The sequence below is a fragment of the Anoplopoma fimbria genome, chromosome 5 (genome assembly GCF_027596085.1).
Source record: "Anoplopoma fimbria isolate UVic2021 breed Golden Eagle Sablefish chromosome 5, Afim_UVic_2022, whole genome shotgun sequence".
Lineage (NCBI taxonomy): Eukaryota > Metazoa > Chordata > Actinopteri > Perciformes > Anoplopomatidae > Anoplopoma > Anoplopoma fimbria.
In genome coordinates this window covers 10,593,257-10,604,799 of record NC_072453.1, presented here as the reverse complement: position 1 = coordinate 10,604,799, position 11,543 = coordinate 10,593,257, and the positions used below count along the sequence as shown (strand labels likewise).

Genomic DNA, 11,543 nt, shown 5'->3' with positions numbered 1-11,543 from the left:
AAATGTTTGAACTAAATGTAACGGGTACAGAAGACTATTTTAAACAAAATACAAGAAAATGTAACGCGTGTGAAAACCGAGATTTGCTGGACGAAGCACTAAATAGAAATACGTTAAAGTACAGGTACCTAAAGCTGTACTTAAAGTAACGTAAAAGAGTAAAATGTACTTTATTACGAGTGAAAACAAGAAACGCAGAAGAATAAACCTAAGAACTACAACTAGATATGAATGTAGATATGTCTAGACATACAGCTCGTGGAGTTGATAGTTGTGAGTGTTCAGCGCCCTCTAGCGGCCTTGCTGTATAACTGCACATATGTAAGGAAAATATATTGTTAGAGTTTTGGTTGATGGACGCTATTAGAGCATTTGTAATCTTCTATCGACGAAAGCTTCCGGTGATCAAATTACCTAACTACACCTCCATCTGTGCTAAGACTTTGTAGTAAAGAGCATTTTATTTTATGGTCAAAAGTGTTCACACTGCCCTCCAGTGGTCAGAGTGAAGAACTGCAACACAATAAATTCATAAAATTGGCTAATGTTTGATTTAAAGGACTAGAGCTAAGTACAGTCTATAATCAAGAACATATAAGTTTTGTTTGATGGTCTACAGTGTTCTTACTGCCCTCCAGTGGTCTCAGGGAAGAACTGCAGCACAATTCATAAAGACGGCATCAATGCAAACAGGACAGCACACTACCATTTCCGATAAGTACTTTCAAAATACAGGGACCAAACTATCAGCAATTGTTAATGGCGTTAATGTTAATGATTATATTAAATGTTGTTTATTGAATTATGTTCACTTATAAGTGCAATTACCATGCATGTAGAGGAAAACAAAAAAAATGCAATTAATGAGACATGAGATAGAAACAGTAGAACAAATAATCTACGATCATAATACTTATTGTTTAAATATGTTTTAATCATAACAATACTGCTACTACTACTAATAATAATGATTATAATAATTAATAATAATTGTAATGGCAATATGTCACCCTTTCTAATACATCTATATATCTATTCATATTTCCAGTTGCCACTGATACACAGGTAGGATAGGAATGATATTTTGCAGATGCAATACAACTGACTTTTCGATTTATTATTTTGTTGTTTATTGTTGTTGAACAAAGAGGTATTTGTAGGTTTTCCATTTATGTAAATTGCAGCGCGTTGCACTGTTCCTCTTAGTGTATGTGCTCCCTCTACCCGTGCCCTTTCTTTTCTCTCATCAACACTTTACAACCCTTTGAATCCAATGAACACGACCAAGTGTCCAAAATAATACTTCATGGTATATAAGATAAGATAAGATAAGATAAGATAATCCTTTATTAGTCCCGCACCGGGGAAATTTACAGGATTACAGCAGCATAGATATAGTGCAAACAAGGTGCATAGTAGAAAGAAAAAAAAGAAAAGTATTTTAAATAAGTAACTAAGTAAGAAAAAGAAAATCCACAATAACTAAAAATAAATCTTATAAATACAGACAGAATAATTATAGTTATAGTATTGTAATAGTTATTGTATTGCAAATCTAAAAAAAAAGAGTATGACATGCCAACAATAAACACAAATGACTCCTACATAACAACTTGTTCATACACAAATTTGAAGGATGTAAAGGGGCACTAATTCTCTATTGGAGGCTATTATAATAATTATTTTATGAAATACAGACACAAAACTTCTAAAAATATATATTTTTCAATAGTTTTATTGTAAGACAAACTCAGGAAAAAGGGAAAAAATAGTTTGATAAAGATATACATATATATAGAGAGAGATTATTATAAATGAATACAAATATGTGTCTAATTCCCAAATGGCAACCAACCAACAATTAACGTTTAATATTAATTTATTTTACTATCATTGCTTAAATGAAATCCTTATTTTGAAGGTGAACACCGGAAGTAGTCTGACTAACGTTGTGCTGCAGTTCCCCTTTGTGACCACCGGGGGCGACAAACACAGGTGATTTTCCCCAAGGTGTACTCCGTTTGTAGCTCATTTTATACATAAACAGAGACGAAAAGAGGCTTATTTTACAGCAAACACGTAATTTAATATTTTTGTCCCCCTTTTTCAAAAAGATTTCTCAGACTTTTCCAATTCGCGTTCCTCCGTTTTTTTCTGTCCCTTCCCAGCTGCCGTACTTCCTGGTGTGGGTGTGGCCACGAGAACAGACGACTACACAAATCATGGAGGAGACGCTGCAGTAACCTGCTTCCTACAAGTTGTTAAGAAAAAGAGTTATAAATCTGGTTTTTTTCCCCGTGGTTGTGTGCTGTAGCTGGGATGCTTTGTCAGAATGGGAAATCTTTTTGGGAAAAAGAAAAGCAGCCGAGTGACAGAACAAGACAAAGCGGTGCTGGTGAGTGTCACAGCTAGCTTAGCATTAGCCTCATTAGACACTGTGCAGTCTGTGCCTGTCACGTGATCAAGACACGCAAAAACTGCTGTGGAATAAAGTTGCAATTTAACAACATTGCGTGTCAGTGATGGTACACAGCCAGTCTGTGACCATCACGTTCTCAAAGCTGCTCTTCCATTCGGCACTAATCTCACCTGATATATACTCTTTGATTTTGTTGTGTTGGTTCATCTTTGATTCTTGCTTTAAATGGCAAATAAAGAAGTGGAGACATGAAGTGCTTTGACCAAAGTGGTGCTGATAGACCCAACATAAATGTAGCATTATTATTTTAGTATAATATCATGTTGTTGTTGTACTTTGTGTGTATGTTTGACATTCAGATTGCAGTTTCTGTTTACAGTGAAATGAAACTGACTGAAACACTATCTAAAGGTCGTCTTCAAAGCTGCTGTATGATGTTAATGTTTCAGTCTGAACTATATCTGTGTGTAAATGAAATGTGTGTGTGTTTGTCTCATTGCAGCAACTGAAACAGCAGAGAGATAAGCTGAGGCAGTATCAGAAGAGGATCAACCTGCAGCTGGAGAAGGAGAGACTCCTAGCAAAGCAGCTGCTGAAAAATGGCAGAAAAGAGTGAGAAGAACCAGAGAGATAGATTTCTATTGAATAAGGATGCTGGATGATATTATGCAAATCACACATCAGATTTTTGGGAGAAAACTCCTTGTCCATCACAGGAAAGTTTCAAAAATATTCAGGGACCCTAGATTATATACAAAAAAACAATCTGTGTAAATGTTAACTTTATTTAAAATGACAGTAGAAGCAAAATAATAAGCTTGATTTTGTTTTAGTTTATGCTCACAAAACCAAATTTGGCTTTTATTATTTGGCTTTCAAACGTAGATTTTCTACGTATGTATCTTAAAAAATGATGTCTTTTTTTCTAGGGAATATTTATTCTTAAGCTATTTTATTGCATGAAACCACTCTCTCTTAATTGATTGCTCAATGTTCTTTTATTCAGACTGATTCTAACTCCGCTATCTTTTGGGTCCAAACAGTAAAGCACTCCTCTTGCTGAAAAAGAAGCGCTACCAGGATCAGCTTCTAGACAAGACGGAGAACCAGATAGGAAACCTGGAGCGCATGGTGAGGATTCAGCCGACGCACGGCGCGTTAAACAGCGACAGAACGAAGGTGGAACTGACACTTTCTCTCTTTTTCTCTCTCGTTTTGCAGGTTCAGGACCTGGAGTTCGCCCAGATCGAATCTAAAGTCATTCAAGGGTTGAAAGTTGGAAATGAATGTCTGAAGAAAATGCACGAGGTAGGCGAGGAAAATGTTCCTCAACTTGTAATCGATTGTCTGATGCGCTGATCACTGGTTATTAATGCGCTCTGGTTGACTTTTTGTTCAGGTGATGTCTGTTGAAGAAGTGGAACGTATTATGGATGAAACCCAGGACGCCATCGAGTATCAAAGGGTACGTTCATTTCTTTATCTTCTATATCCTCTAAACTCTGATCTACGATGTAACGCTGTTTGTTGTTTACTGAGAGCTTGTTGTCTTCGCAGCAAATAGACGACATGCTGGCTGGTTCTTTCTCACAAGAGGATGAAGATGCTGTACTCGCTGAGCTGGAGGCCATAACTCAGGTTGGTCTGATAAACATGACTGTGTGTGTGTGTGTGTGTGTGTGTGTGTGTGTGTGTGTGTGTGTGTGTGTGTGTGTGTTACACTCGGGTTAAAGAGGAACTTCTCTCCCCTTCGATGAGTTTGATCACATGTTCTCTCTGCCTTGTTCTCGTTCTCAGGGAGACGTTGAGCTTCCAGAAGTTCCTGAAGACGAGCTGCCGGATGTCCCAGAGGCCAGGGAGAAGAAACCAGGTTCGTCCTCTCACACAGCGAACATCCTCTTTGTGTTGTCCTGATTATATTTAAGCTGTATAATATGTGATCTCAGTGTGCATTCTGCAGTTTTAATAGGAATATATATATATATATATATATATATTGAGGTTCATCTCTTTTGTGCTTAAGGATCCATATCAACATCAAACCTTGATTCAGCTGCTATAGACAATCCTCTCTAATAAATTCAGGCATTTCATATTTTTTTCATGTCGAAAAGTAAAAATAAAGATGATCCCCGCCCAGATACTGACCTCATTAAGAGGATCCAGTGTCAGCCTCAACATGCTGTTTGAAGAAGAATCGTTCTCAGCTCAGAGATTTTACATAATCAATTTTTTATTACATGTCTAAAAAGTAACGTTAGTTAAAGGAGAGCAGAGAGAAGGAGGAGTGACATTACATCTTATTTATAACAAACTCTTAGTCAGTTAGAGGAGGGGTGGCCAGACTTTTATGAGGCACGTACAGAAAAATACAAGAAGTCAGAGGTCAAACTATAGAAGGCCTAAATACGTTGCTTTCTACCAGTTTGATTGCAAGAAAATCTGTTTCTAGACTATAAAACCTCATGTGCCTCTGGCAACGAAGTATGAGCCTGATGTTTAGTTCCACAGTGTGTTCTAACGTTACACTCTTTCATCACCACAACACATTTACTGCTTATTAAGTCAACACACTTCCCTTTGACTTAAACACTATTTAGGTTCTGCCATGTTTACCTGATCAGCTGAGATGAATAATATCACTGTTTTAAATTGACCTATTTAAAGATTTTAACAGTTACAGTTACTATTTTGAGTTAAACTGTCAAGTAGGTCATTTGATATGTTATTATGTTAACTGGTTGAATGCTACATAATCACTATTGTTTGGCCTGTGACTGCTTATGGTTTTCTGCATGTGGCCGACAATCAAAACAGTTTGTCTGAGTATCTAAAGACAAGGAGTCCAGAGTTTCTCTACCGGACTCGGTTGGTTTTTTCTAGTCTTTACTTTGCTGCCTTCTGTAAGTCTGTGAATCTGTTTCTGTCTCAGAGAGGGAACGTTCCAAAAAGAAGGAGGAGCGAGAGATGCTCGCTGCCTAAAGAACGTGACGGGTTCTCCGTCAGCTGACCTGATGGATCTTCTCCACGAGTCCCTTCATTTACCTTCAACCACACAAACATGAACTGGAGAACTCTCCCTCTCTCCCCTCAGAGGCCTGTGATGAGGTCACAGCAGCCTCTCTCTATCAGATACTGAGCTTCCTCCATAAGATCATCACCCGGCTGCTGTTTGTCTTCGGCTGCTGAATGTCGACTCATGAGGGACTCATCTGCTGGAGAAATGCTGAACCATGAAGACCTGTGAGATCAGATAACTGTGCCTAACCTTTGTTTCATTAGTGTTCACCAACAAATCACTTCACTTAAACGCATGCATGTGTTAGTCATTGTAAATCTTTGAGATTTTCTGCCTCCTTTTAAGAACAATGGAGGTTTTGACGCTCAAAAGTGAAAATGTACTTTCCTTTAAAACACAGCAGCAACATCCCTTTCCAGAAAACACTGCCTAAATTTTATCTGATAATGTGCTGCGAAACGTTTTTATTGGGACTAATCGCCACCAAAGAAATACTAGAAGAAAAACGACAGAGATGTAAAAAAAATCGGACTAAAATTAAACAGTTTTTTGGTCTTCATCGTACATATCTGCTCTGTTAATCACATGAACTATGTTGAGAAAAAAAGAGATTTATATTTCATGTGTTTCGGTGTCATGATGGTGCCCCGTATCTCTGCATTCATTTGTCAGAATACTGGTAGTTCTCAGTGTAGATGGAGAACTTTCCCTCAAAGACCCCTTTATCCTGCTTTTTAATAATAAAAAAACAAAACACTGACAATATTTTAAACTGAAAAAAGAAAAGACAATGTGACTTCATGACGTATCATGCAAAACTAATTTAATCAAAAATATTTAGGTTTCTGGAGTTCCCACCAACCCACAAACAGAAAACATGTGATTCAACAAGCCAATCAGATTTGTCGTCCCTTCTATGTCACTTGCTAATTAGAATAAACTGACCACGGCTTGAGAACAACCTTTGCACAGGTGTGACATATTGTTCTCTCAAGCCAATCAGAGCAAGCTGTTTTTGGGGGAGAAGGTCTTAAAGAGACAGGCGCTAAAACGAAGCATCTCAGCCAGAGGGTGAATACAGGTGTATTCAGACAGACAGTATAAGCAGAATAATGTGGTGTTTTTTTTTTTATATTAAAGCATGCAAACATACTCTTGTAGAAACCAAAAAATACAAGTATGAATCCTAAAATGAGTATGACGTGTCTCCTTTAAAGTGAAACTCTGCTTTTCCAGACAGAAAGAGGACTGAGTGATGAATCGTAGTGAACTGACCCTTTAAATCAGGCTTGACGAACACATAACCATGTCTGCCTCCGTCGTCACAGCCGGGCCAGTTATTACGAGTTATTTCTCCCGTCCTGGAAAAGTACCGAAACATTTTGAATAAGCATCTGTTTCTTAAAATATTCCCTCACGCTGACCCCTTTTCAAACAGCTTAACTGATCTAATTCTCTGCTCCCCTTGTGGATTAGCTCAGTGTCATTGGAGAAAGGGCTAATCATATCATCTGTGGGTTTACCTGTGAAACCATGACAACGGTCTGTAATCGCTTCAAGGTAAAATAACTTTAACAGAAGGATTGGATCTTTACCCACCGAGTCTTACTATCATATCAGGGGTTCTGTAATTATTTTACTGTTTTGATTGTTTAGATCTGTGTTACATCGCTGCAAGAAAGATGGCCTACATTTGTGAGGCTTACGCTGGTGTATCTTTGAATATCCATCTAACTAATCTGTAAATCAGTTAATCTCACAGACAGAAAACACTGATGAGTCACACTGTCAGGCTGCAGACGTCGTTTCATCAGCGCAGCATCAAACTGCTCGTCTTCAAAGTGGTCTGGAAGTTGAACCTCTCTCTCTGTCTCTCTCTCTCTCTGTACATCCTTTTTACAATAAAAGTGTTTTTTTTAAAACGTCATATTCAGTTTTTTCACTGCAGATCTCACTTCTAATGTTCCACAGTTAAACACAAGGTGGAGACAAATATTTTCTGAAACATTTGTGGAGGAGAGAAGGTGCCTTGGTTTTAGTCACTGCTTGTTATTATGCTGTACAACCGAAGATTTAATGCTACAGAAGAATATGTTAATGTTTTCTTAGAAGACTCTTTGATAATTCAACATTTATTTTATTTTATAAAGTGTAAATACTTTCTTTACTTTTATTCTTAAATTAAGGGTGCTGGAAGTCAAAAAGCTCAAACTGATAGAAAAGATATCTGCACACTTAAGCAGAGGACACTTTATTATTAGCTTTCCATCTAAAGTCCGTTAGAGCTAAAATAAATGAAGTGTTCTCTGCATAGATTTCAGAGTGTGGATATCTATTCTATCATAGTTTATAGCGCCAAATCATAACAGAAGATATCTAAAGACACTTTTCTTAAAGAGCAGGTCTGAACCATACTGATACTCCCCAGAGCACAAAGACCAGGTTTTCCCAGTTTGTTTTTGGAAGAACTTAACTGGTCTGTCCTGACCTCAACCCTATTAATTCAATTCAGTTGAGTTTATTTCTATAGCCCAAGATCACACATTTACGTCAGAGGGCTTTACAATCTGTACAACATTTTCCTTGGACCCTCGCATCAGAAAAGTAAAAACTCCTCAAAAAAAAAAATGACTTTAACTGTGAAAAGGACAGAGAAAGGATCCCTCTCCCAGGATGTCCAGAAGGTAGAGATGAACGGAGGCTGTTGCAGCAGCACATCCATTATTTTTTGATTCATTAAATTATACTTTTGTCTATCTATAAAATGTAGCCTTTATTTCCAGATAAAGATATTAGAAGAATGTTAGATTTATTTCTCAGATAAAAAGTCTTATAAAGCTCATTTAACTATTTCTACTGGACAAAAGCATCAGCTAGGCGTTGAATGTTATCCATAACCTTGAGGTATTTTCATCACACAAAGCCTGCGTATTGAAGTTCCATTGTTCAGGCCTTGTGGGAGCTTGAAACAACCTGAATTGGTGTCCTTGTGAAGTTACTGAACCCTGTTTCTGAATGGACCGGCTCCATTCTGCAGCTGACGGTGCACTAAAAGCCCGTCGGTGCTGTGTGGGAGTGGGAGGAGCCTGAATGTCAGAGCCCCGCGTGGATGAATCACAGACGTGGATCTGAAGCGGAGATATATTGGCTGAGAGGACGATGTGGTGAGTGGGATGGTCATGAAGGCGAGATCAAATGCTGCTGAATGGATGCTTCGAGTATGTAGGCGAGTGTGTGTGTGTGTGTGTGTGTGTGTGTGTGTGTGTGTGTGTGTGTGTGTGTGTGTGTGCTGCCCACCCAGATACTTGCCTACCTGACTACACCTCCACTGTGTACTGAATATACAAACACAGGGCCATCTATTCAATCACAGAGGCAGGTCCAACTCAAATTTAAAGCCCATGTTTTATATATATATATATATATATATATATATTATAAACTCTCAAGTCCTAAATAACAAGTCCAAGTCACATGACAAGTGTTAATTGATTATCAGGTACTGACAGATACTGACATTGGAACACTACATCCCAGGTCTCAGTCCAAACATGGTTTCATGTCCTGTCATTTCCTGTCATCTGACAACTGTTGGCTGTCAAAAAAAACTTTCAAAAAGTAACAAAGTCCACCTCCCAACAGTGATAAATCTCACTAACTAACACAGTGTATCTGGTTTGTTTAAAACTTTAAAATGATGTGGTGAAATGATAACATGTGAGTTTCCGTTCCTTATGCTAAGCTAAGCTAACTGACTGTAGCTTCATATTTATTATTGTACTACAAATGTCATCCCTGCAGCAATCTATTGTCAAGAAAGCTAATCATTTTATCTCTCAAAATGTCAAAATACTCTTTTGAGCAGTCAAGTCTCACATCTTACATTTGTGTGAATAGTTTTTTTTTTTACATAACTGAAACCAAATCCATGTCTTGTACAAACCTTTTGTTTATATATCCAAGTTCTGTAGCTGTTGTTTGATTTATTTTGCTGTTTTCTTTCTAGGCCAAAATAAGAGATTTGAATCATTATGTTTTCTTGTATCAACACAAGCCTCAACTCCTCATTGTTGTCTCAAGCCCCCAGCTCTGCTTATTACTTAAACTAACTGTGATTAACAATCATTATCTTCAATCATTTGTGTATAATTAGACTTCTAGATGGATTGGCAGTCAGCAAACAAAATGAAAAACGACATTCAATTATAGAAACTAATTGAAGGGATGGAATACCCACAAAAGAATAAATCAATTGCCCCTCTGACAGAGGTTTGTGTTTGCTCTGGTACAGATCGAACATGCCTTATTGATTTTTATTTTTATTATGGTCTCTTCGTTTTTTGTTTTTTTTAATCAGATGTGACAATCAAAACATAATCGGTCCCTCTGAGGTTCCACTTTAATATCCTCCCGACTACTAGTAGCCCTAAAATATCACAATAAAAATAGTGTAGAAGAATAGAGAAAGGTGTGTCTGTCATGTTCTGCTTTTGTCTCTGCTTCTTCCTCCTTCAGATCGTGATGCGCTAAGATGTGTGGGATTCCCCATCTCACCATACAAGGCTTTGAAATCCATGAAAATGTGGCTCCGTCCCACTCATACCGACCGGAGCCCACACAACTATAGAGCCGGGTAAATAAACACATGAACACCAGCTCAACTCTTAATCTTAAGGTATATTAAAAGGTACATCGTCAACCCCCATAAACACTCCTATATATGTGGAAAGTGTGTAAGCTACTATATTATTTAAATAATAAATACTATAAAGCAAAAAGCCAAAAACAGACACTACATGTGAATATAAGAATATTATGATGATATTATAGAGATTTGATGTTTGTGTAGATATTATTGTTCTTCTAGTTTCTGCATGGAGGTGATTGGTCAGGTGTTCTGAATGGTTGTAGCAGAGGCGGCGGCGTGGGCAGCGCATGACACTGAGGAGGAGGCGAGGCTCTTTATAATGCTATGCTGCGTTCACGGAGTCACAGTAAAATCCTGTGTCACACTTTCTGGTGTTTTTTTTGTTCAGGGTCAGTTAGGGTTAATTGATACTAGAGAAGTAGAAAGAAAGGGTGGCAGAGGATAATACATCATTTATGTTTTAATTAAATTATTAAGAAAAAGCGAAATGCCAATTAACAGCGTTGTGGAGAAAGTCCCATCCTCCCGTCTCCAAAGCCTTTGGCTTTTTGGCAAATTACTCACCCTGCAAAGAATTTCAGAAGATGACAGAAAATAGTCCTAAAAAATAGACCTGAATATGTGACATCAGAGAGGACAACTTGCATACAAATTAACAAAAAACAATTACTGCACTTCTTGCTTAGTGCTTGTATTTTTATTCATATTTGGCGTACCGGAAAGTCTTTATTAAATTCAAAAAATATATACTTTAAGATTTTCTCCAACTTAAACGTACATTATCCATCTACAGACAGAAGTACATGGAGATTGAAGAGTCTGCAGAAATCCCCTGCTGAGTTGATCAGAGGCTGGTTAAGCAATTGGGCATAATGGGCAACTGTGCCAAAGCTCCAGTCTTAATGTGTGTCAATGTCTTTGTACTATTTTAATAAAACATTTGATTGTAAATATGCACCACTGAAGCACAACATATCCGCATGCTAGTGACCTTTAAATTGCACCTGGCTTTATTTCCTGATCTTGAGGCCCTTATCACACAACACACCTGTGTCCAGGTAGGAACCTTGAATGAAAAAACACACATTTTACATCAGTGTTGGAGGAATAGGGGTCGTTAATAGAGAGGTGATTTGTTGCCCCGAGGTGTCCATTGCAGATCATTGTACTGTGTCTGTCTGTGCCATCCACTGTCTGTTTATAAAATATTTAGTTATTATGGATTTTTAAAGTTTTTACTTATTTATTATTCTTTACTGTGTGATTACTTATTTAATTATTTATAATACTTGTTTTAATCTTGTTTTTTTTAAAAACTTATTTCTCTTGTTTGCACTATTTTCTCTGCTCCTGTAATCCTGCAAATTTCCCCGCTGTTGGGACTAATAAAGGATTATCATATCTTATTTTATCTTACACCTCTGATGATATATGAGCAGACCACATGACACTAATAC

General features: G+C 37.5%; 1 protein-coding gene across 1 annotated transcript; it reads left to right on the top strand.

Moving 5' to 3' along the window:
- The first annotated feature begins 2,176 nt into the window (after positions 1-2,176).
- Positions 2,177-7,365, top strand: chmp6b (charged multivesicular body protein 6b). Its single transcript, XM_054598732.1, has 8 exons — positions 2,177-2,395; positions 2,922-3,031; positions 3,463-3,550; positions 3,641-3,727; positions 3,819-3,884; positions 3,977-4,057; positions 4,217-4,289; positions 5,352-7,365. The coding sequence occupies exons 1-8, from the start codon at positions 2,333-2,335 to the stop codon at positions 5,399-5,401; spliced, it is 618 nt and encodes a 205-aa protein (XP_054454707.1). The 5' UTR covers positions 2,177-2,332; the 3' UTR covers positions 5,402-7,365.
- The last annotated feature ends 4,178 nt before the right edge of the window (positions 7,366-11,543 follow it).